General features: G+C 58.3%; 1 protein-coding gene across 5 annotated transcripts in view; it reads left to right on the forward strand.

The window, feature by feature from the left end:
- Positions 1-3,998, forward strand: part of CTDP1 (CTD phosphatase subunit 1) — a 41,542-nt gene extending 37,544 nt beyond the window's left edge. For 4 of the 5 annotated variants that reach the window (XM_070046931.1, XM_060310152.2, XM_070046934.1 and 1 more), the window contains exon 13: positions 3,258-3,546. In XM_070046931.1, the coding sequence (XP_069903032.1) occupies positions 3,258-3,399 (142 nt within the window). In that variant the 3' untranslated portion in view covers positions 3,400-3,546. Of the gene's footprint in view, positions 1-3,257 lie in introns of all 5 variants that reach the window. The other variant, XM_070046932.1, reaches the window with a different exon arrangement.
- Positions 3,999-26,074: the final 22,076 nt, after the last annotated feature.

Here is a 26,074-nt window from a genome sequence, read left to right on the forward strand (position 1 = left end):
GCAAAGATGCAGGAAGCCAAGACCAGGACAGGGGTCAGAAGACTGCCTCAAAATAGGTGACATCACCTGAGTTCTCAGGCTTTTCAGAAACAGTTCAACAGATGTGGCCCGTACGATTTTTCCTTGGAACGTGCCCTCTCGCCCTGTGGCCCTGACCTGAGCCCACGCCCTGGAGCCCGGTGTTGTGTTACAGTGACCTACACGTGCACCTCTTTGAAGAAGCAGCAGAGCCTCCGCTGTCGTGACCGGACAGGGCAGGCAGGAGCCCACGCGCGTCCTCTCTGCCTCAGGGTCCAGACGGCCTTCCACACCCCAGGGCAGGTGCTCCCCTGCATGCACGTGGACACATGCACACACGTACCTGAAACAGCTTTTGTTAGGTAAAATGGTGACCTTACCACCTGCCGTGCTGCTCTGTTCTTTTTCTTTCTGCCAGAAATACCAAGCTGGCTGTAACCAGCAATTTGAAAAATGGACGTGTTATGGATGGTTTATCTCGTTGGTTAGACACCGGTATGAAATAATAATGTGTGTTTATTTGCCGTAGTTGCTAAAATAATTGTGCATCTTATTCAACAGCAGACTTCAGGGGCGGGTCCACGTGCCTCTTTGCAGCAAAGAGCTCAGAGGCTGGGACGTGAGGGAGGAAACGTACATGCGTGATTTATGTTCCTGTTCACGTTCTTGCTTTATTCCACGTTGAATCTGAGCTGATTCTTGAGCCTTAAATTTTCCCCAAATTAAATCTGTTAGCGTTTCTCTAGGGGACTGTGCTGTTGGTTGTGAAAACAGAATACAATTATTGCAGGCTCTGCTGAGAGGAAAGGAAGCTGGTATCAATTTTAGGCATTTATTAACCACGACTTGCAGCTGTGCCCAGTCTTTGAGGTGATCTTTAATTACTAAAACTCAATCGTGTTGGATATAGGAATACTCCATTGTTTAGCCGAGACTGAAGGTTTTGCTCTTCCCAGCACAAGGCAAGGTTTTGCTCTTCCCAGCACAAGGCACTGCCGCTGCGGCCCCCGACCCTGGTCCCCAGGCCCCCGGACACGGCCGCACAAGCGGACACCGAGGTCCCAGGGTCTCTCCCGCAGGACCAGCCGGGCTCAGCACAGTCGACATTTGTCTCTCTGCACAGAGGCTGCGACAGCCGTGGGGTCCTGCCTAGCTGTTAGCTGGCGTCACCCTGGTGGTGAGGGGGACACCCTGTGCAGCCCGTTCTGTCCCAAAAGGCTGCTCTGCAGCGGGGTCTCCAAGGGCAGTGCAGGAGGTTTTATCAACAGGACGCCCCGGGATCAGCCTCCTAGGGGCCTGCACTTCTCGTGCCCCGGGGTCCCTCCCAGGCCCCCTGTGCCACCCGTGGAGCCGTCCCCGCAGGAGAGCACCAATCCCGGCCGACGCAGCCGGGCGCCGTCCACTGACTCAGCCTCGGCTTCCTTGTTGCAGCAGCTCGGGGTGCGTGAGGGTCTCTGTACACAGGCAGAGGGCCCGGCCCTTCCTGGACCCGGGGGCTTCCTCACCAGTCACAGGAACACCTCCTCTTTGCCCTTGGATTTGCTACTTCCTGGAAGCTCGTCCCCTCGGTGACCGGAGGACGGGGATCTGCTTTACAGCACGCGCGGCACCCGCCCCAGGGACACCCAGGAGGCGGGACACCCCGGAGGTGGAGGGCGGTCGGGGAGGAGCCTCGAGGACAGACCACGTCCCCACGTGCTCTCAGCGCCGCCGGCGGTGCAGCCACAAGTGGGGGCCTGGAAGGTGGGGTTCAGCCCCCTCTGCCCACCACCCGCAGCTGAGCACAGCTCAGGCCTGGGGCTGACTCTGCTCTGCTCTCGTGTGTGTTACCGCTGCCCACGCGCACACACACGCGACCGCCCAGTTCTGTCCCTGGGAGGCGGTGCTGGGCACTGCCCCGCGGAGCGTGGGTGTCGTTGGGGTGAGGAGAAAGCAGTCTCTCTAAACTGTTCCGTCTGCACGTCGTTTCTGAGTTTATCTGTTGTGTTCACTCAGCGAAGGGGAATCGTGTGAGCGCCTCAGCTTAATTACGCTTAACGCTTAGCACCATCTTTGGCTCCACCGTCTCTCGCAGATCCAGAGCTACCCCTGCAGTGTGTCTGAGGGGCTGGACCCTCGGGCCGCATGTCTGCTCAGATCTGGCCCGAGCTGGCGAGGCCCGGGCGCCGTGTCCCAGCGTGGCTGTGCTCCAGCAGCCACCTTGGTCAGTGTTTGTCCTGAAAGCGCATCACGGGGTCCACACGGCTCCGTCCTCTTGTCCAGACCCTGGCGCCCTCCCAGCCGCCGGGTCGCTTCCCACCCGCGCCCCCTTCCTGCACCGACCTCCTCCCGGGGCCGCCGGGACCTGAGAGGAGGGGTTTCTTTCGGGTTTACTTTCCCTTCCAGCCACGTGTGCTGCCGAGCCAGGCCGCAGCGGCTGGGCAGGGGCGGCGCTGGGTCGCAGTAAGCGCGCGCTTCCCCTTCGGGTCACGTGCTCCCTCCGGGGCCGGGGTCCCTCTCCTCTGACTTCCGCCAGCCTGGGGGCTGAATGTGCTTCCTGACAGGCACCTTGATTCGCTTTTCAAATTACATCATAGTATCTTTTTCAGTGTTCGTTGGCCCTTTGTTCTGCCAACTGCCCTTTTCTGCCCAATTGTTTGCCACAATTAGGTTACTCCTTGTCTGTTGTAGAAATTTCTGTGTGTATTGTAGGTCTTAGGTTATAGACGTCATAGTCTTGCACGTCATTTTCCCAGTCTCGTGTGTGTCTGTGACTGCTTGAGATGCCTTTTGGGTCTCTAAGAGGTAAATCTTTTGGGGGGTTTCTTCCCTTCAGAAGGTTTCCCCAAACCATAGTAGTTGTTGGGGGGCGTATATATATTCCTACGTAACTTTTCGATAAATGGTGCGACAACAGCTGTGAACTATTGATGTCCAAATGCAGAATAATTAATCGTAGCCCACAGTCAGAAATGTACTCAGCGGTTAACTCAAAATAGATTTCATAGACCTGAATGTAAAACATACACCCGTCTGCTGGCGGCTGTCCCCGCCTCCCTTCCCAGCGGCAGCTAGCTCCGGGCCCCTCCCTCTCCCGCCCTCACACGTCCTGGGTATTTCGTTACCTGCCGGAGACAGAGGCTGCCTTGGTGCCCAGCCTGTGCTGTCAGGGCTGTTCCGGAAGCATGGGGGCTGGCGGCCGAGGGGCCGGGGAGCGTGTGCGCCACGAGCATCTCACGGTGCGTGTGCTTTCCTTGCAGGGGCCACAAGAGGAAGCTGAACGAAGAGGACGCAGCCAGCGAGTCCAGCGGAGCGTCCAGCTGCGAGGACGAGGAGGGGGGCAGCTCGGAGGCGGACGAGATGGCGGCCGCGCTGGAGGCCGAGCTTGGCGACCTCATGTGACCGCGGGGCGTGCACTCGACTCACCTCCGTCCCGGGAGCGGCCCCTCCTCCAGAGGGACATGTCTGTTTGCAGAGCTCCACCTGCAGAAACACACTGTTTTGCAGAAAGAGGTGTTTTTAGAAGTTTCACTACAAGAAAGCCTTCTTGCTAAGGACAGCGGGGCAGGGAACGCGGCCATGCCAGAGATCCTGGGTGAGCCCAGCAGAGCCGCACAGCGGGACTGGAGTTGGCGCTTTTTATCAGGAAGATGGGGGGTGTGGGGAGGTGTTTTTCCTTTAACTAGGCAGCACATTGCTTAGGGTGAAGGCTGGGCGTCCGACCAGACAGAGGGGTGAGGCGGCGGCAGCCCAGCATCCGCCTGCTTTTTCACGACTGAAGCTACCAGAACATGCACAGGTTTCAAGCGAGGCCGTGCATCGGCGTGTGACGAGGACAGGCCTGGGGCCCCCAGCTGCCCCCAGGGCCCTGCAGCTCCCGCGGGCGCCGGGACAACGGGCCCCGCCCTCGCGGGCATGTAAAGTTTTGTATATCTATTTCATACGTGACCCACCAAACAGATTTTTCTTTCCTTTAATAAAAGTCCCTTTTGTAAGCCTTCTGCTCTGCCCCGTTCCCTCGTCACGGGATCCAGCTCTCGCGCCACGTGCGTGGGTGAGCTGCCCTGTCCCGCTCCCCTCCAGGGCGCTCACGGGGCCGATTCCTGGGTGAATGACCAGGGCCTTGGACGCTGAAACAGAAAAGCAGATGACCCTCTCAAGCCGGTCCGTGGCTGTTCGTCTGTCCCTTACTGCACCAAAGCTTTAGGAATGCCAAGGACCGGTGGTGTTTCTACTCACTAGATTTATGATAATTTGACCCAAGACACCCAAGGAAACCAGAGGCGATTCTGACCTGGGAGCTCAGTGCTGACAGGGTGTGAAACATCGTATTCGGTGTGTCAGCCAGACAGCATGGCCACACGTGGTCCCACCCCTGGGGTCCCAGGTCTCACCCACAGGCCCTGTGTGCTCGGGCAGCCCCAGGAAGACCCCACCCAGTACCGCTGACCTGAGACCCCTGGGCGGTAACGCTGGTGAACTTGCCTTCGTGCCTCCTCTGAGACAACCCCTTGGTCCTTCCTGCGTGATCCCTCCAGGTCAGGCTGCAGGTGGAGGGAGCAGAGCCCGGGGTGTGCCTGAGATGCTGCATTCCTGTTGTGTGGAGGGGCAGCCCCTGGGCTGCCGGATCACCAAGACACAGAAGGTGTGCCCCCTTCCAACTCTAGATCAGCACACAGCAAACGTTCTTCTTTGCATTTTCTGGGCTAATTACTGGATTAAAAGTGAGTGTTAGGCTCAGGCTGTGTCCTGTTCACACTCTTCAGTTGCAGGTAAGAGCCGCAGCTGCAGTGGGCTTGTCTTCCTGTATCTACCCACTGGCTTGTCTGAGAAGTGGGGTGGAGCTTCAGGTACGGCTGGATCCAGGTGTTCACCAAACGCTCAGGTGTCATTGGGAACTTGAATCCTCCTCCCATGGTTTGTCCTCTCTTTGATGGTCAGATGCCACCCACCCTCCGGATGATGGGGGTGGGGGGCAGAGTGGGAATCATGATGCACATGGGACAGGTGTGGGCCGGCAGACGTCAAGAATCTAGGCACAGTCCCCGCCTAGTTTCCTCACCAAGGTGAGTGTACCTTCCTGTACTTGCCAGTCTCTACAACAGCAGTGTGAGGCTCCGGGATTCCCGGTCAGAACCATTCCTGGGGAGCAGCAAGGGAGAGGCCCCTCTGATGGGTCTGTACTGGGGCAGGAACGGAGAAGACAGAACTGGGAACGTGACTAATCTCAAGGTTTCCCGCTGAAACCCGACACAGCGCGTCGGGTGGATATCCCTAAGAGGGCTGGGGGTGGTCACACATCTCCTTGCAGCCTTGTTCTCCGTGGCGTGTGCTTGGCATGCTGAGCCGTCCCGGGGGCCGGGGTGGCACCGGAGGTCCCCGGGGCCCCTTGAGCCTCCTGAGGAGGTGATACCACCTTTGGGGGAGGGTTGCCTGGGGGACCTGCGTGCTGTCTCACAGAGAGAAGTGCGCTCGAGTCAGGGAGATGCTGGATAATTTGTGCAACTCCTCCAAGTGACAGCTTTTCTAGAAATTTTAATAGGAAGCTTGAACTTGCCATCCTGAACGTAACTTAAACGTCAGGCTTTACGCTTAAGACAGCTGTCTGAAAATTCATGACCGGGAATTGGGAGGGAATCCCTTCGGTCCACGAGAAATCTTTGCACAAGCAGATCATAAATTGAAGCCACTTTTTACAAACACTCAAAAGTCTGTGACGCTGGAAATGTGACATTTTATCCTCTTCCTTGAGAAGCGGAATGTTGAAATTTTGTGTAAACGTGGGTGGATCTCATGTCCCGTCTGAGTTTTTCATGTTTTTTCACGTTTTTAAAACAACCGTGAAGCTGTGACGTGGGGACACCTGTCGTGTGAGTCTGACCCGTCTGTGGACCCACCCCACGCGGAAACCCGAGTCAGGGCCGGGGGCTGCCCAGGTGTCAGGGCGGGGGCACTGGTGTTCCCTGCAAGGACCCGGGCTGCCCCACGCGAGCAGAAGAGCCTGGAGGATGACCAGAGCCACCCACTCGTGCGCCACAAGGGCCAGCTTCAGGGTACACGCCTTGTATTCTCAAAGTCAGATTCAATCCAGTGTGGACTGCTGAGCGTGTGCATGTGCACGTGTGCACATGTGTGTACACGCACACACATTCAGAGCTGCAGCCTGGTCTTTACATAAAGCTTTTCCATTTTGAAAGTGCTGCCCAGGTGGAAAAATGTTCAAGTACAACAAAGGAAGCAGGCCGTTCATCACCCCACCCAGAGGTGACAGTCGCATTCAGCGTTTAGTCCTTTCCTGTGGTCATGAGCCTGGCTTTTTAAAAGTAATCTAATTGTGAAATTTTAACGTAGACCCCATCGAAGATGAGGAAGAAAAATTGCTATAATCCTGCCACCAAATCTAACCACATTAGCATTTCAATGTATTGTTTTAGTTTCTTATGCATATTGTTTTAATAGAATTTAGTTTTCGAGCAGCTTAAGGCTAGAGCACCGTCGAGGGGGAGGTGTGGATCCTTCCTGTACACCCCCTCCCGGCCCGTGCACGGTCTTCCCCACTATCAACACCCCCACCAGACGGGACATTTGTTACAACTGATGCACCTATGTCCACACATCATCACCCACAGTCCACAGTTGTTAAAATTCACTCTGGGTGTTGTACATTCTGTGGGTTTGGACAGATGTGTAATGACACGTATCCACCATCATGGGGTCATACGGAGTGTTTTCACTGCCGTAAACATCCTCTGTGCTCCCCCGTATCTCCCGCCCTCCCCCAGCCCCCGGCACCACTGATCTGCTCACCGGGTCCACAGTTTTGTCTTTTCCAGAATGTCCTGTAGTTGGACACACAGTGCTCAGCCGTTTCAGATGGGCTTCTTTCACTTAGCAACACGCGTTTACGTCTCCTCGTCTCCTCCATGTCTTTTCATCGTCGATATCCAGCATATGCAAAAGGCAGGCTGCTGGAGGCTCCGTGAGACAACCTGGCTTCTTCTAAAGATAATTAGCGAGAAAAGCAGAAGAGATGGAGGGGAACCTATTGATTAAAGGCAAGCACGCCCGCCAATCCCAGCGCGTGGGCTTGTTTGGGTCCTAATTCACACAAACTGAAAGTAACAGACACAGCGTGACAACAGGCAATTTAAACATGAACACGTGTGATATTAATGAATATTGTTCACTTATTTTAGGTGAAGTGTAGCTCTTAGGAGCCCCCTTTTTAAGAGGATGTACTGAGAGATTTATGGTGCAATGGCATGATGTCCGGGGTTTGCACTGGAACAGTACGAGGCACAGCGGGCGGGCGGAGGCTCGGAGGGGGGCAAGGTCAGTGCAGTTTTCACTGGAGAAGCTTGAGTCCTGCCTACTTTGTATGTGTTTGGAATTTTCTGTAATAAAAAGTGACAACAACATGAATAAGGTCACTCGGTCTGAGTTTTAGAGATGCACAGAACAAGGCCAGTTGCTTTGTAGTGAAAGGACGGTTCGGTTGGTCCCGCACCCCAGGCTGCAGACCCAGGCCCCAAGCGTCCCAGGCCCCAGGTGGGCAGCTGGGCTGGCCCCCCTTGTCGGCTTTCCTCCCAGGGGCCCCTGGGCCTGAGGTCAGCAATGTCTGTGGCCCACGCTGGACCCGCTGTAGTGCTCGCTTAGCCCTGCTGAGCGTATGACCCCCCCCAGGCACACGCACACGTACATGTGGGAGCACACGTGTGCACACACGGTGTGCGTGCACGCACACGCCACCGTTCAGGGTTGACTGGTGCCGCATCCACGGGAGATGGTCTCCCGAGGGCTCTGACCTAACAGCTGAGCGCCCGCCGTGTCCTGGCACCAACCAGGGACCATCTGTGCAGAGACGAAGGCCGCTAAGGACCTGGCCTTGGAGTCTGAGCTCCGAGCAGCAACACGAGTTGACAAGGTCACCATGTGTCGTGTCACCCGAGAGGCTGGACCGAGTTCCACAGCACTCTGTGGGCAGCTGCTTCCAGGCTCTCTGTCTCCCCCGGGACAACAGTGCTCCAGAAAAGTCGGCCTGGATTTGAGGTTGGGGACGTCCTGGCTTCCTGTGTGTGCTGCAGAGATCACGGTCAGGACCCCTGGCTCACGCCACGGGGGACGAGGGGCCACGACAGGTTGGGTCAGCCCTGCAGAGAGAGCCCCCCGTGAAGTCTGGGGGCCCCGACCTGCTCGCCCTGTGAGGGGCCCCCTCAGAGCCCGTCAGGGTCTCGGCCTCTCCCCTGCCCTCTGCAGAGGCCCCGGTCGCTGGGGAGAGGCTCAGAGGCAGGTTCCGTCCAGCTGCATCTCAGGGGGTGGAGCTGCCGCCCAGCACTCGGCCGCCATCGTCACATCTGCTGAGAAGGAAACAGGTCAAAGCCGATGGGCACCATCCTGCTTGCCCTCGGGGAGGCGGGAGCCGCTGCGGGGGGCAGGGCGCGGGGGCATGCGGGGCAGGAGAGGAGGGCACCGCCCGCCGCCTCTGGACCAGGGTCTCCGGGGGCCACCCCGGACTCTGCGGGCAGCTCCGCCTCTGACCCCTGGAGGGTCCCGGGGTAAAGACCCGGGGCTGCGGAGCCGGCAGCCCCTCCTTGCCCACGGTGATGCCCCCCAGGCGCCCCAGGGTTTCCTCGTGGACTTCGTGAGAAGAGGCAGCCCCCCGCCTCTGGGCTGAGATTAACGTGTGGCCCTGGTTCCTCTCTGTCCCAAGAGAGCCGCCAGCTCGACCGGCACGGCGAGCACCGAATCCCGCTGCTCCGAGACTCACTCCGACAGCAAGTGTGTCGTGGATTCTGTTCCCTCGGGACGAGGGGGGCCTGTCCACAGCCGATTTATCGTTAGAAACAAAGTGAAGCCACGGGCCCCCGGGGACGAAAGGAGCCCAGCTCCCGGAAGCGGCTCCTCCCATGCCCCCCGATGAAGTGACGCGGGAGCCCCCGTCTGAGCCCTGAGTGGCGCCCGCCGGGGCCTGGGCAGCACCCAGCGACCTGCCGCTGCTCCAGATCCAGCGGGTTCCCGGCAGCAAAGCGCATCCGTGTCCTCCCCCCGCCCCCCATGCCTCCCGGCCTCCCCCCGCCTCCCATGGCTCCCGGGCCTGCTTCCCTCCCGGGACTCGGTGCCTCCCCCCACCGCCCCCCATGGCTCCCGGGCCTGCTTCCCTCCGGGGACTCGGTGCCGCCCCATGGCGCCTCAGCGAGCACCTGGCGGGCGCAGTGGCTGCTCCCGTCTGTCGAGCGTCTGAGAATGGCAGCGACGGCAAAAAGGGAGCCTCTGGCTTCGGGGAGGGTGTCGGCTGGACCGATGGGTCCTGGACGGCGCCTTGTTGGAACCCCAGCGGTGGCCCGGCTTGTGCCCTCCCGGAAAGGACCCGCTGCCCTTCTGTCGGCTCACGTGCAGGTCTGCACACAGGACCCAGTGCGAGGAAAGGGCTTCCTGCTGAATAAATAAGTGATCAGAACAACAACGGGAATAGCAATGCTTGAAACATCACTGACTTAATACCCTGATAGGTACTTTCAGCACCGAAAAAAAGAACGAGAGACCCCATCTTTTCCTTTGCTGAAAAAGTCACTTGATGTGAAAATGCAAACCCAGGGGAGACCAGCGCTCAGCATAACAGGTGTTGGTCTCGACGAGCGTTTCTCGTCAATGCAGTGTCCTAAGTGGCTCGTCCGTCCAGGGTGTCGCAACCTGCACCTAGTGACTGGAGAGAACACAGCGCCCGCACTGTCAGCGCCCACGCCCAGAGCGCCTACAAGGAGCCCCTCGGGAAGAAAACAAACCCTCGCCTGCGCCCACGCAGAGCCGACTTCGCCGGGCGACGCGAGGGCGTGAACTCTGGGATTGAAAGCCTGGGAGGGCGGGTCGAGTTCGATCACCACTCCCAGCCGACGTGATCCACTCGGAAGAACTGGGCTGGGTGTGGGCAGCGGGCTGTGTCCCCAGCTACCAGCACCTGCTTGTGCTGTCCCCGCGGGGCCCTGGCGGCCCATGGCTGTGTGTCACCGGGGTCAGTGGGTGAGGAGCTTGTGCCGGCGGCCCGGCCGCCTGACACCCTGGGGACAAGCTTGTCTCCTAGGGTCCCCTGTCTGCACCCCGGTCCAGCCCGGCTCCGGCGTTTCCTCGGTTGTAAGGCCCCCTCATCCCCTCCAGGTCCTCAGTCTTTTTCTGTCACGACCCAGACCTTTCGACGAGCACAGCCAGGGATTCCCAGACGGTCCCTCAAGGTGGGCTTTTCTCAGGTTCCCGGGACCTCGCCTTGGGGGACCCGGTCACCCTGTGTCGGGACTGCAGTCAGAGCAGCGGCAACCAGCTTTCTACTCCGCTTTCAACAGTTTCTGGGACCTGCAGTTACCCTGCCCATCGCGGAGCTTCTGCACCAATTTTAGCCTCCATGGATGGTCTTAACAACAGTTACTGCTCTGGTTTTTGCCACATAAGGGGCCTTGAGGCCCAGCCCACTATCGGGGCCTCTAGCAGCCACGGGCCCCTGAGGCCCTGCCCACCCAAGGTCTGGGCGCACCCGGGGGTGGGCTGGGCCGTGGCGCGGCCAGCTGGTGGCGGTTACCACAGCAACACACGGGCTAAAAGACAGTGCTGGCCTCCAGCACCCAGGAGAGCCTCAGAAATACCGTCCAAGTGAAGCAACGAGCGGTCGTATTTGCTTTTTTTTGCGGTACGCGGGCCTCTCACTGTTGCGGCCTCTCCCGTTGCGGAGAACAGGCTCCGGACGCGCAGGCTCAGCGGCCATGGCTCACGGGCCCAGCCGCTCCGCGGCATGTGGGATCTTCCCGGACCGGGGCACGAACCCGTGTCCCCTGCATCGGCAGGCGGACTCTCAACCCCTGCGCCACCAGGGAAGCCCTGGTCGTATTTGCTTTGATAGGGGAAAACTAGACTCCACCTCCTAATAGCTGAGCTACATTACACCTCCTAATAGCCGAGCTACATAGAGGAGGTTTTAAATTCTTTTTCGGTTTGTCTGTGTTGTTTTAACCCTCGCCCCTCGGTGAGCGGCATGAGTGAACAAGCAAGCCGTACACTGCAAGATTTCCTGAACGTCGGGCCAGGCCCTCCATCCGCAAGGCGGGTCCAGCTGTCCGCGTGGTGGGCGCCCGAGCGACCCTGGAACCGGCAGCACCTGCTCTAGGCAGAAGGCAAGCTCCGCGGCTGTGAGGACCAGTCCCGGGTGAAGATGCTAAAGACGCAATGCCGCGAAAGTGCAGAGACCTGTCCCACACGCCGCACCCTGGAGAAAGAGAGCCCGTGCGACGTGACGAGGTGGGCCCTGACAACTGCGCCTTTGAGAATTCCAGGGCGTGCTCGGAACCACGGAGGACTCGGCCATGAGGAGGACCTCCCGGGCAATGACGGCAAGAGTCAGCGGGGCCTCGGGACACCCAGAGGAGGGGAGACACAGGCTTCTCACTCACCTCCAAGAGCCCTCACTGCTGGGACAGACGGCCTGGGCCCGGCTTCGCCCCACGTGCCTTAGCGGTGAGAGCAAAGTGGGCGGAATGTACTGAACAAGATTAAGGCGGGATTAAAATCGGGGCCTGCGAGGCCAAGGCGCGCGAGGGCTTGAAAACTGGCGGCCCTGGTGGACGGCCCTCCCCGAGGACGGACATGGCAACCTCAGAGTCTGGTCCCTGCACAGCCGGTTCTGGAAACAGGATCATCAAAGAAGTAACAAGGGGGCCCTGAAACTTCTGGAAGGATAGGCAGGCACACAGGACGCAGAGTCAGACCAGTGCCTGGTGACCAGCATCAAACACGCCGTCGAGCCTCTAACGCCTTCGGGGGGGGTGTCCTGAGGACACAAAAATATTCGGCTACGCCGGAGAGAAAACCCAGCGAAGCCTGCGCCCCAGAGGTCAGAGCCCACTCTGCCTGCCTCTCCGTGCTGACCGCTTCCTGCGGCCCCTCCCCTCCTGGCTGACCTCTCCGCAGGCCGCCCCTCACACCCCGTTCCTCGGCCTCTGCCCATAGCCAACCTCCTGGTCGTGGTCCCCACCGCGGAAGCCAGGCCACACTTCTAGAGGGACACGTGTGTGGTGTCCAGAAGGGCCGGGGGAGCCTCACTTCTCTTAACATGATCTGGGGTCTCTGCAGCCAGCGGGGGGCGAGGGCTGCCCCCTGGACGGCAGCCTCCGTGCCCTGGAGCCTCGCCGGCCCCTCCTGTCTGCACCCGGCTTCCAGGAGACCCGCTGGCTCATTTCACAAGCCTGTGCTTCTCTGTTTCTCTTCCACTGACAGTTACTCAGCTGCCCGTTGGGCCCAGGGGACTTCCTTGTCACCTTGACGCGGAGCCTGCGCTTTCCCATTTAAGAGGCTTCGTGGGACAGCAGCTTTCACTGACCTCCACCTTCTCTGATCTGTGAGCCGCAGACCCGGTGCGGCAGCCCCTCGGGCCCCTTGGACTCCGCCTGACCCGGGAGCAGCTTGTGATCCTGCAACGGGGCCTCAGCTGCCCAGCGATGCTCAGGGGAAATCTCTACACGGAGCACACGAGGAAAAAGGAAAACCCGAGCTCTAGAAGAACCACCGTAGGGGCTCCTTCCTGTCCACTGTTCAAACATCAGTGTTGTCTGAAGTATATTAAAAGGATAAAATATAAAAATACGCTGGGGACAACACAATCCGTGCATTATGATTTATTTATCTATATGTACGTATAACACATTTAGCAGGAGTTTCATTTCTGCAACAGAAAAGTATAAACATGGAACCCACACGCGCACGAACTGAACTTTTGTTTGCGTTTCTTCCGCTGTAAACACATATGTGCGTCGAAAGGAGAACGGCGCCTGGACCCGGGCCAAACGCAGAGCCTGGGGGGCGGGCCCCCCCCCATCCCAGCCCATGAACCTTCCTCCGCGGTGCGAAGCGTGTCCTGGTCAGACGCTCTGGGCCTCTGAGTCATCCCACTGGCTCCGAGTGACAGGCGGGGGGACAAGCGGGCCCTGAAAACGGGCATGAGGCTTGGCTTTGAGCTCTCGCGGAAAATTCCTCCGACGCCTGTCAGCTGCGCCAGCCCACAGAGCATCCGTGAACGCCCGCTGCTCACGCCAACAGCACGCCCTTTGACACGCGTGTCAGAAGGCACCAGCGAGCCGGCGACAGGACAGGACAGCCCCTCCCGGCGGGGTTCCTTTCTTATTCATTGGCACATTTAACACGTATTTATTTGGTGCTGGTCAGTGCGCTGGGCACTGGAGGTGCAGCCACGAAGCGCGGCAGGATGGTTCCAGGGGAGGAACGCTGCAGTGGTCATCACTCAGCAGGCCGGGCCCGGTGGAGGGCAAGGTGCAGCCCAGCAGGAGCGGCTCCGCCTGCCCCGGGGCGACCCGGCCATCTCCCAGCTCCGGCAGCCAGCGTCCTGCAGCCGCTGCTGAGGCACAGTGAGCCCCCTTTGGCTTCTGGTGCAGAAGTCAATCACATCCAAGTAAAAAGGTGCACACGCAGAGCCCCGGGCTGCTTCCACGTGATCCCGTGACCCCGCTCACCTTCTGTCTGAGACCAGGCCCTGGAGTTCCCACATCTCGCTGGAAGCAGCCTTCTCCCTCCACTCACAGCGAGACTGTGGACAGACAGACACCCGGCGCTGGGAACGGGTCAGGATCCACTGGGGCTGGTCTGTGGCATGTGCCGTCTCCGTGCTGTAAGTACTCCCACTTGGGGCTGGTTTCAGACCCAATGCAAGTGACCCAAGAGACAAAGCAGGACAGCAGTCAGGAACTGATGCGTTTTGCTCTGTGATACGTTATTTCATGGTCAGGTTGCGAGTGTTAAATGGTCAATTCACAAACGTTAATTTTAATGACAGCACTGCTGCACGGGGCCACCTGTGCTTGCCCTGCACAAACATCAAACACGAAGGTTCTTCAGCAGCTCTGTGCTGCTGCCCTTCGGTGAGAGATCCTCTCTCTGCTGGTCCCTTTATGGCCTCTTAAGAGCCTTCCTTCTTTCCATAGAATCAAATAATGTAGAGCTGGACGGACTTCAGAGATGGGGAGGCCCACCCTCTGGCACGTGCTTGCGCGCGGATGAGCGGCCTGAGACCTTATAAAACGGAGATTCTGACCCGTGGTCAGGGCGGAGCCTGAACCTCCAACAGGCTCCGGGGGTGCAGGCCTACCCTGTGCAGACCACACGTGGGCGGCTGCCGTCCATTCGTTTCACATCCAGAGAGAGTCCAGAACTTCCCCCAAATCGTACTGCTAGTCGCTTGGACTGCCTGCCTGCCTTTCCTCTAACTTATTACAGATTTTCGGCTATTTTCAGTACACTCACCTACACACACACACACATATTAAGCAAACCTCAAGAATGATCAGAAATCCCTCTGTAAACAGAACCCCCCGGGGAAATTTGGCTACGTAATTACACAGCATGAGATATGCAGCCCCACACCGCGGAGTAACCCATGGGGCTCCGAGCCTGCAGACACTCGCTCTCCAGGGTTTCACCCCCCAGCAATGATCTGGGGAAACGTAGGTGCCTGGACTGTGCTGCCAGGACGGTTCGGGAACGGCCACCATTGGGCCTGAGTTGTGCTGGCCTTTCTGGCCCCGTTTCTCACAATCACCACGAGGCCATAACCCGGCCTGCGGTCTATCAAACGGCAAACGTCCCCGTTCCGGAGCTGAGCGGACCACCCCCTGCCCCTCGCTGAACGCAGCACAGGCGCTGCTCCAGGCTCGGCTTGCAGCCACCTTCTTGGCCCTGCCTCTGCCCACGGCCACCGATCCGTCCTGGCCCAGAGGCCCCGAGCACCAGGGCCTCCCCCGAGAACGCTGCTGCACGAGTTTCCCCGTGTGCAGCCCCCTGGGTCCAAGCTAACACTCTGTGATTGGCTGAGCTGCCCCTCGCAGGCTCTGCGTCCACTCCTGACACTGCCCTCCGGCTGCACGCCGTCCAGGGCAGAGCAGCCTCCGTCCGCTGGGAAAGCTGAGACCCACACCCTCCCCTTGGTCTCCTTGGGGCCTGAGGGCAGGACCAGCCAGGTACGAGCTCTGTCTCAGAGCCTCAGCTGCGGGGGAGTGGATGTGTCGTCCTCCAGGGAAGCCTGTGGAGGCCTCCGGGCGTGAGGACTCCCCACCAAGCTCCTGTCTCGTAGGGACGTGGACTCCTGGGCACATCTGCTGTTGTGATGAAGGTAATAACGCTGGGAAGTTGTTGAATTATGCGCTGCTTATATGTGGAGACAGTGAAGGGTACGGTTCCTAATGAGGGATCTTCCTCTCTGTACGTGTTTCGTAACATTTGTCTTCTGCAAGACCCGTATCACTCTTGAACCCGTGGGCTGTTGCGTTTCTTTCTAAAATCTAAATGCTCAGCTTTATGAAGTGGCCAGAGTCCAATCTGATCAAAAGGAAGGATTTAAAGCTCGCAGCATTTGGCACTTTTCCCCCAACAGCAACTGTCTCTAATTGCTCGGCTGTCTCGGAGCCCCTGATGGGGCCGGTGGAGGAGGCCTGGGGGAGCCTTCAATCACCTCGCTGCTCCTCTTTGAAAAGCTGTGGGTATCTTTTTATTTTTGGTTCTGGTAATCTCTGGCTCGTAGGCGTTGAGGGATGGGGAATTTTCCAGTCACTCCACGGCAAATACAGGAAAATAAGCGAGCGGGGTAACCATTCAAGTACCGGGCCTCTGCCTTCCGAGCCTCTGCAGGGCCGTGATTGTTCCCGAATTGTGTTGCCAGAGCTGCGTACCAACCAAGGAGGGGTCAACCACGGACGCCCCAGCGCTGTTGACCCCTGCAGGCGGGGGTCTGTCTTCCACCTGCTGAATCAGTCCCAGCGAGCGGCCCTGGATGGGTCCCTGGAAACTGCCTTCGCGAGAATAAACGAGGGGACAGCGAGTGTTCACGGTCAACCTGAGAAAAGCAACGCTCTCCTAGAAGCGCCCCTTTCAGAACACCTTCACGCGCTGGACGGCTGGGTTTAGGGACCCCCGGGCCGCGCGGCTGCGGGCGCGAGGGGCTGGCCTCTCTCTCCTCTTTGGTCCCTCGTCTCTTCCAGCCCTGGTCACCCCTCCTGTGACGCTGACCCCGATTCCTGCCCGTGAGGTCTCTGTGGGAGACTCACTGCTCCGTGCTCGGGCCAGAGGGGGTTGGGGGCGCCCGGGGCTCCATCTCAGGCACCCGGGAGCTGCAGGCTGAGCCCAGAGCTGGGCCCCGATGCCACACCTGCTCCCCTGCCCTCAGCAGACCCCCCAGGTCCTGTGCAGCGACACGCCTTGCAGGAAGTGAGGCGTGCCCAGGGCATCACTCGCCTGGCTGTTAGAGCCCATCCATTCCGCCCGGAGCTGGACAGGGAGTCGGGGGCCAGCTGAGAGCCGGTGGAAACATCTAAAAAGCCTTTCCAATGTTCTTCAAATAGGTCTTTCCAAAAAGTGATGTCCTGTCAACGCTTGTTATCTTGCTACCAAACGAGTAAAACTTTCTACCCAAAGCAAACTTGTAACCAGCACCCTTGTCTGTTACCTATGATCCCTCGCCTGGTAATTACCTTTCCCACTTCTGATAATAAGTAGGAATCCACCCCACTGGGGGAGGGAGGGTGCGCGTGGGCAGAGAGCGAATCCAAGGGCAGTAGAAACAGCGTGCAGCCAGCCTAAGGCTAACTTGCCCCCTGCCCCGCCCCCGGCAGCACCGCCCATTCACAGCATCCCTGTTCCGCTTGTGACATCACGTGGGTGATGATGTCACACTTGACATCCCACAGTGACAGGCCCATTGCCTGTCCCCTAGACCACCAGTCCAGCACTCTGCAGAGAGCCGCAGGGGGAGATGTGACCTCAGCGTCTGAGTCACCAGGTCCCTCCTTTCCACGAGGGTCCCAGAGCCACCTCTGCTGCTCTGTCCTGCAGACTCGGCCTCCCCCAAGGACACCGCCCTCCAGACACCCGGGGCCCATCGGGCTCCATCCTGTCGTGTCGTGAAATGACCCTTCTGACCCTTCATCCAAATACACAGCCCACCACCGCTGGGTGAGCCCTACATGTGTCCTCACAGGAGAGGATGGGGGGACGAGAGGTGCCAGGGCCAGAGGCCTTCTCAGCGTCCGACGGTGTCCCAGCTGGGAGCTCGGGGGTGGGGATGCATCCACAGAAGACCACCCGCAGGCCGGACTCGAGCCCACAGAAGGCTGTCACGCTCGGGGTTGTGCTTCGTCCCAGAGAAAGGACACAGACGCGGCAGGCAGCGGGGGAGCCCGTGGCAGGACCCGGGGGGGCACCAACCTCGGGGCCTCCATGGTCCCGGCCCTCGGAGGTGGGCAGTGTCACCGTCCTGAATCTGTGCGCGGCAGCCGCCCAGGGCGTGTCCCCGGGAGGCAAGCTGAGCCCGGCGCCCACTCTTACATGCGGCTCGGCTGGGGCCGTTCCCCCCAGGCCGGGTTCTTCCCTGTGGAGGCAGGAACTGCTCTCCACCGAGGAAGCCCAGCCCAGAGAGGGTCTGGGCCTTGTGCTCTGCACCCCAGCACCGTGACCATGAGCATCACACCCTGTGATGTCCCCGCCTGCAGCCCCGCACCAGGGGCCTGGGTGCAGTCTGTGTCTGCTGCCAGCTGAGAACGTTCTAGCATCTCTGCTTCCTGGGGCCGTCTGTAAAGAAAACCATAGCTCTTGTTTTGTTTTGTTTTCTGTGGACCCTGCTTTTTCAGACCACACGTGCTCCTCTGAGAGTGGAAGCCGGGAGGGGCCCCGGGCCCTGCAGGCACCCGAGTTTCTGTGAGACCTGGGGCGCTGAGCCGGGGAGGGACTCGCCTGCCCGGGAGGGCTTCGTCCTGGGATCTTCGGGACCCGGCGACCCCTGTCAGGTGGCCACGGGGACTTGGTGTGATGACTTGGTGCGGCGGCCGGAACTCAGAGGCCTCGAGCGCATTCACAAAGGCCCTGAAAATGCCTGGTGCAGAGGAGCACCCAGTCCCGCCCGGGTCCAAACAGCGTCCAAGGAGCGCTTTAACGCCAGTGACCCACCTGACCCCGGTTAGCCTGTCTCCTTGGACACCAGGATGGTGAGGAGGCAGGAGGAGCCTCGCTTGCGCAAGTTGTTGCTTCGTAACTGGGGCAGAGGCTGGGAGAGGGACCGCTGCACTGGGCGTCGCCCAGAAACTTCTGAGAGCGTGAAGCAAGGGGCACAGGACCGTCAGAAATCATGAAGCAGCGGCGGAAAGATGTGGACGTGCAGAGAGAGGTGCATTCGGAAAATAGGCCAGAGCAGAGTCAGCAAAGCGGGAGTGAGGGCTGGAGCAGGAGGGTGCCCCGGGGTGTCTCTGGCCACTTCCCCTCCCCCCCACGGCCCTGCCCAAATGAAAGGGAAGCCGCACTGCTCGCTGCTTGTAAACTCAAAGGCCCTCCGGACACTCCTCAAAGAACTTCCTGCCTGGCCAGGGGCCAGCTCTCCCAGGGGTCGGCTAACAGATGTCTTTCCCCGCCCTGGAGGAGAGACACTGAACCAAGGCCTGCGTGTGACAAAGGTGGGGGGAATCCCGGTGGTCCGAATGTCTGCACAGTCACACCTGACTACCCACATGGTCACACCTGTTTACCTGCGCATCACACCTGGCCACCTGCAATGTCACACATGTCTACCTGCACAGTCACACCCGTCTACCTGCACCATAACATCTGACACCTGTCTACAGGTCTGTCTCCCTGACAAGAGCAGAAGCTCCTTGGTCACAGGAACCCTTTGCATGACAAGCGTCTGGCACAGACCCAGCGCCGAGAGGGTAATTAAGGAAAGTTCATAAGTGAGAGAGAAAAAATTACAAGAATGGAAAATACAACTAAGGACAGTGTCCACGCACACCAACAGGTGCTCCCACTGTGGATCCAACGGTCAGTTGCCTAGGAAATGGGAGCCTCCCAGGTAAGGGCGTCGCTGTTGGTAAAGGGCGTGTGGGCTGCGGCCGCAGGACTGGCACTGCGCCCCCTGCCACGCCGCGCAGGGCGAGTTCCCCTCGAGACGCTCAGCTACAGCTCCTGGATGCTACACGCTCTCTGCCCCCCCGGGCCTCGAGCCGACTGGACCCCCTTCGGGGGCTGGCTCAGCCCTGGACTCCCACAGCTTGGGAGCCAGAGGGAGGACTTGGGGCCATTTCATCCAGAGCCGCACACGCGGCTTATGAAACATTGTAACAGAGCTGGGATGTTTAGCCGGAAGAAGGGAGGGGACAGGCTGCATTTGTCACCGGAACATGTCTATTTTTAGCTCCTGCAACTCCCATTTTTGAGGTTTGGGGCTTCAGAAAACTATGGGGGGCCGTGAGTAGCCGGGAGGGGCACACAGGGCAGCTTCTGATGTGGCCACACATTCTGCCCCTATTTTCTCCTGTGTTCGCATCCATTCGTTGCAGTGAATAGTCAGCCCTGAAACAATGAAAATAAACCAGGGTTTGCCTTATCTGTTCCTCTAAGTTGTACCTGAGACATTAGTAACCTTTCCTCACCTGTAAGTGAGAGCAGGCCCAAACGACCTCTGACATTGGTAACCTTTCCTCACCTGTAAGTGAGAGCAGGCCCAAACGACCTCTGAGATCAAGTCCAAGCCAACTCAGAACCGACTGCAGCTCTGAAACAGCGATTTCCTCGCTTCATTCTAACAGAATTCGCGATGGCGCTCACCGGGGCGACCCTGCCGCCCCTCCGCGGGCACACTCGGCAGCAGCTGGAGAGCCTGGCTGACACGATGGGGGGGGGGCGCTGCATCTCGCGCCGGGGGCGGGGATGTGCTGAACCTCAGCCACAGGACCCCAGGGATGACCCGCCCCGGAAGCTGAGGGAGCGGGGGCCCTGGCCCTCACCTCCCCGTGGTCCCAGCCTGATGTGCCGGGAGTCCATGCCTCTGGACGCAGTGACGCGAGCCTAACCACCCAGATCCCTCCTGGAAGTGTTGCCAGAACCTTCCCTCCCCTTGGAGCCGACAGGGCCTTGGCTCCGGTGCAGTCCTGCCGAGAGCAGACCGAGGGCCCAGACCAGAGAGACACGTGGGCCCCGAGACGCCGTCTGAAGCCTCAGCTCACGTCCTTTGCTAAGAGGAAGTGAGGTACGGGGCTCACGCCAGCCCACTTACCTATGTAACAACTGTTTCCAGTAAGGAGGCAAACGTGATTCTCCACCAGAATTAGTTTTCTTTCCTTCTCCCCTTTTTAATGTGAGGCAGTCAACACATGTGGTTTTTCTCTGTTGAACGTTTTTTTCTTCGCTCGGCTGGTCTACGGTTGGAAAAAGCACTTTCCATCCTCAGTTTTCACCAAATTGTAAAAGAATCCGTTGTCAAAGCAGGGCTAGGCCTTCCCGGAGTAAACCTTGGGGAATCCTCAGATTTTCCATCTCCAGCCCGTTTCCTTCAGAGGGGTTTTCAGGACAGGATGACTGGGACCACTGGAAGATATTTCTTTTCATAAGGAAAAGCGGCATCTTTTCAACTTGCAGTTTTTACTTATAAGTGAGCTTAAACAGTTCTTCCAAATGTTTGTTGACATTTTTATTTTTTGTCACTTTCATTTTGGTCCCTTGGGAAGGAGCCGCTATTCCCAGGAAGCAAACAAACCGAATGAAAACATCCCCTGGACCCTGAGCGGACGGCCGCCCCTGCAGGGGAAGCAGCCCCGTGAGGCGCGAGGAGGTCGCGGTCTCCACGGGATGGGGCTGAGCTGTGCCCCGCCCCCCGTCCCCGCGCCCCGCCCCCACCTGCACAGAGGACCCGGCACAGAGAAGAGCCTCCTGCTGGAAGGGCTCTCTCGTCCCCGAAACCAAACGCGACCCGAGGTCGCCATCAAGCCGGTCACGGGACATAGGGTCGGGACCTGCTACTTCTAGAAATTCACACTAAAGATCTGTCTGCCTTGAGAGTAAGCAATGTGGCCCTTCTGGTGAACAGCTGGTTTACTAGTTTTCAGTGGGAAACTGGGGGTGAAGAGCCGCCACCTCGACTCTCAGAGAAGCTGGGAGCAGGGGCCACCAGCACCGGGGCCACGGCCACGAGCCCGGTCCAGTCCGTTAACCAGTGCAGGAAAAGCTCTCCAGACGGCTGGGGCTGTTCCTCGGGCCGCCACGTGGGCCCTCCTCCGCGCCTGGCGACATCCGCGCTCCACGGGGCGAGGACAGACCGAACTCTGCCCAGAGGCTGACCCCACCCTCGCCGCCCTAGAGCCACAGCCCTGGTAGCCCCCACCCGTGTCCCCGCTCCTTCGCCACGAGGCCCCGGGGGGCCCCCGAGCCGGAGGGGCAGATGCAGACTTTCCCCGGAAGCAGGGGAACTCCACCGCCCGCCCGCCTGGCCCCCCTCTGCTCCTTACGGGGTCCACCTGGGGCCATCCTTCCGGAGGGCTCGTCCCATCTCAGCCGCTCCCGGACAGGAGGTCCGCGGGGTGCTCATGCGCAGGGGCCCGCCCTGCACCCCACACCGGGCCCAGCATCCCTGAATCCCGGAGGCTTCCTCCCCCAGGACTGGGAAGGGGCGCGGAGGGGCGGGGGACGGAGGGGAGCGGCTGCCATCAGGACAGAAGAAACCCCAGCATTTCCCACGTGAAGCTCCGTGCTCTTCCCTGAGCGCGTGCACCTAGCGCCTGCCACGGCACGGCGCACACGCACACACACGTGCACACACACACGCCTCACGGGTGCACGCACACGTGCACACACACGGGCTGTCTGCCCAGGGCCCTCATCTTGTCCGAGGGGGGCGTGACCAGACTCCCAGCCCCGCTAGGAAGCACGAAAATCCTAGATGACTGGCTGTTTCGTAACCAGGACAGGAGCTCCGCCTCGCGCGTGTAACCAGCGTGGGCGTTCTGTTCTCTCGTGGCAGATGCGAGCAGGACAGCCACAGATGGAAGTTTTGTCAGAACCGTGGGGACTCCTTGTAATTAGGATCGGGCCTTGTTATTCCTCAGCAAAGAAACACCCCAAAGCCAGCGTGGGAGCACGGAGCAGGCAGCCCTGCCGAGGCCACCAAACGCCCCAGAGCCGCGGCGCTCGGACGATAGTTAAAGACCAGGCAGGCCGAGGCGCCCACCCGAGATGTCGTGAGGATGAATGTGTACGAGGGAACTGTTAGCACGGGTGCGAGGCTGAACATTTACCCAGGAAAAAGGCCAACAAACGGGCATTTCTGCCTGAAGTGCAACACGCTCTTACAAGCAATGGTCTTGCTGTGCGCTGGGGGAGATGGACCCGAGTTTTTACAAGGCAAGCGCAGGAAGAACGTGCGTGATGAACGGCAGCCCGTCGTCAGAAGGAGGGAGCGAGCGTCGTGAGTGGGGACCATGGACGGACGGGATCTGCGGCGAGGCCACCGGCAGGTCTGACCTCGGCGCCTGGACAGCCGGGCACCTGAATGGACTCGGGGAGCCCAGCTTAGGCCCTGATAGCAGCATGTACGGGCAGGCAGGAAGCTCTAACCACCACCCCAGCGAGAAGAGGTGGCTGACCGGCCAGGGCAGCGTGGGGGGCGGGGAGGCAGCCCTGCTCCGCGCTTGGGCCTGACGGGGACGGTCACCCTCCTTCTGAGGGACGGAGGAAAGTGCGGTCAAGGGCGGCTGGGATGTCACTGCTCGGCGTCTGTGTTATTTTTGTCGCACCCATTCTGCTAACCCTTTTCCGAGTGTCTCCTGCACCGCTTTTATTATCACTTGCAGGAAATCCTTCCGTGCGCCTCCTCTGATTCATTCATCACTATCCGAGGAGGGCGCCTACCTCCAGCGCAGGCCATCAAGGGCCTGCTGCTTGCTACTGCCTTGTCCAGAACCCAGAACGGCTCTGCGCTCTGTCTGGGCTTGTGCGTGGGTGCCGTGGGTGCGGGGCAGCTGTAGCTTCTCCCTGTGTCTCTCTGTCTCTTTCTCACCACTGTCCTGGCCTCTGTGATCTGAGACACCACCGTTCTGCAGAGCTTGCCGGTGGAGCGCAGTGGCTTCCCGTTTGTGGGGGAGACATTTAAAGCTCATTTATAGGCTGAGCCAGGACGGAAAAGCCCTGCGCGTCAACATTCAGGCTCTTCCCATCCGCCCACCGCACAGCTACCGCAGAGCAAGGTTTTTCTAGCTGGTTCCAGTGCATCTTGCAGGCTGCAGTGCCCAGCACTCCCGGCACCGATCGGGTGTGAAGGAGAATTTACTGAACTGGATGAGGGTGCCTGGCCTGTCCCGTGACACTGGAGCCGCCGGGGGCTCTGCCCTATTCACAAAGGCAAGAGAAGTATTTCTCTTCAAAGTGTCACTGAGGCCAATAACTCGGGAAAAAGCAAGTCCCAAGCAGCCAGACCCTTACGCAGTATTCTATACAGGATTAAGCAATTCAAACAATTTAAAACGTTATTGCGTCAAATTTGAGGCCACTTTCGAGAAGCATGACACAAGTGAAACTGCATGTTAAATTCATAAGCACAAAACTGAGAGAGGCAGCAAGACCCTTGCATCCCACTGTAGGTTTAAATTAAATGATGAGCGGCTTCTGTAGAAACCCTGCTGCGCTTCCGGGATCACAAGCATCTCATAATAACAAAAGCCACGTTGCGAAGCGTTGCCCGAGTCGCCCGCTGAGGCACAGATTCTGAAGTTCACAGATGAAAAGCAGCAGAGCCGGGCCCACGGGCCTGGACCACAAGTGTGCTGCTCGTTAGGACGAGAGGAGGACCCAGTCCCGGGAAGAGCCTCGCTCCTTAGGTGCGTGGGGTTAAGAGAATTCAAACGTGTGCGCCGCCCACCCCCCAACCACCGAGACAAGCTGATTGCTTACACTTGGCAAGAATCCACCGCAGGCCCCTGTCCTCAGAGCCCACCCTAAAGTGATGCACACGTTTCAGAAGGACATCTCTCTCCTGAGTGAAACACCGTCCTGTTCTTGAACCACAGTCACGAGGAGAAGGCCCAGGGCCTCCTGGACGACACGCTGAGGCAAACGATCTACCTTTTAGTAGGTGGTGTCCCTGTGTGGAGCTCAAATTAAGATGAGGAAATGGAAGAAGAGAAATGCAGAGCAGGGGAGTGGGGGTGGACGATGAAAGGGATGAACAAAGGGGGAATTCTGGGGAAGCTCAAAGGCCCGGCCTCCCGTGACGGGGTGGGGGGGCGTGTGGTCCATCAAAGCGGGAGGTTGGGGTGGACACAGGGTGGGACAGCCACCAGTGGCCTGGGGGTGGGGGCAGCACAGATCATGGGCATCTGCGGGAACTACAAAGTGACCAGAACACGTGAAATGCTGCAGACGCTCCCGAGAAAGAAAAGTCAGAGAACAGAAAGGCAGAAAGAGAAATGTTTTCAAGTAGCAGCTGAGCGAACCACTGACAGGGAGAGGGCTGGCTCCCCGCAGCACTCACGCCAGAAACGGACATGAACCAGAAGAGACGGCAAAAAAGAAAGCCCGGAACAGGCAGATAAACAAACAAAAGAATGCAAGTGTCTGAAAGGCCGACAGACTCTTGAACGGAGCTCTGAGCACCTTGCACGCAGAAGGGACAGGTGGACAGACAGACGGACAGAAAGTGGGTTCACGGCACCAGGGTCCGGGGTTCTTTACGCGGAGGTGAAAGTGCTCTGTCACTGACTGTGACGGTTGTACAGCTCTGCGCGCATCCTAAAACCCACTGAACCGCACACCTGAAGGGCACGAATTGTGCGGTACCTGAATTCTTCCTCAGTAAAGCTGTTACCAGAAAGAGAGGAGGGACTGTATCATCTTGTCTCAAAAAGGAGCCAATTCATGAAAATTTTAGTTAAGTACCCAGAATAAAAGTGCTTACTTGGAAAACGCTGGTAAAGACTGTCATTAGACGTGTGCGTTCATAACAGTATTCACGCCCTTCTGCACTTATCCACTCACAGGAAACACCTTCCAAACACGCACATGGGCGCCAGGTCCCATCTACGCTAAGGACAAAGAAGCGAAAATAGAAATGTCCCTGCGCACGGGGATTACTATCTGCAAAGAGAGAGAGAGAAACAAGTGCATATGCAAACGTCCTATTTCTTCAAGAGAAGGATCTCACTCACAGCAAGGATTTTCCACTAGTAACATGCCACTCAGTATTTACTAATATGCTACTATAGTCCAGAAAGCGGGTTAAGATATATCTAGAAAGCTGTTTTGGCAGAAGTATTTTATAATTAGTGGAAAACTGGAGAAAACATAGATGTCAAACAACAGAGTCTCAGTGGCAGTTTGGTACCAGCCACAAGAAGGAATCCTGTGCAATCATTTAAAATGATGTTGGAGCCTGGAAAACACTGAAGATGTTCATTTGCTATTAAATCCAGTGAAAATCCAGGAGCTACTATGATGCTATTTTTGTATAGAAACAAACCAAAATATATTCTTACATTAAAAAAGTCCAAAATGTTTTGGTACCAAAATGGGTCCTAAACAGTAACAGTGGTCAAGTTTGAATGGTGGAGATGGGAAGTACAGGGATTTCTTGTTTTCTCCTTTGTATTCTTCACAGAAGGTTTACTAATTTTCAACAATAAGCGCATATTACGTTCAAAAAACATTTTGTAAACGTTTGCTCCTTTCCTAAAACAGAAGCTACACGAAAAATGCAAATGCATCAAACAGCAATGAATTTAATGTTATTCAGAAAGAGCAATGGTGAGTCTACTGGGGCTGATGGCATCGTCTTTTGCAACCCTGTCCCTGGCTCCCGTCCTGTGGACCAGCAGTGAATTTATAAAATCCCTGCAGTGCTGGACCCCCAGGCACGTGGCTGCCAGAGGGTCCAACATCCGCAGCGTTCGCTCCTTACTGACGCTGCCTAACAGTGGCTTCAAAACGATCAGAACTACAGAGCGAAACCTTCAGAAGTCCAGAAACAAAGCAGTAAAAATAATAAAAGGGAATGAGACACACATAATGAAGGAAGTTAAGGGGCTTAGAGAGACGAGAAGAGTACTTAAAAAGGAAGTTTGAGAATGGTCTGTCCCTCTCCGACACGCTGAACTATTTGCTTGGTTTTAGGGAGAGGAGTTGGCCCACGTGGAAGGATGCCCACAGTGCCCATCGCATCTGCGGGTGCCAGGCGGCCCACGGGCGGAGTTGGACTGCATGTCCTCCCCAAGGGCCCCTGGGCCCGGAG

Source organism: Globicephala melas, chromosome 13 (genome assembly GCF_963455315.2).
Source record: "Globicephala melas chromosome 13, mGloMel1.2, whole genome shotgun sequence".
Lineage (NCBI taxonomy): Eukaryota > Metazoa > Chordata > Mammalia > Artiodactyla > Delphinidae > Globicephala > Globicephala melas.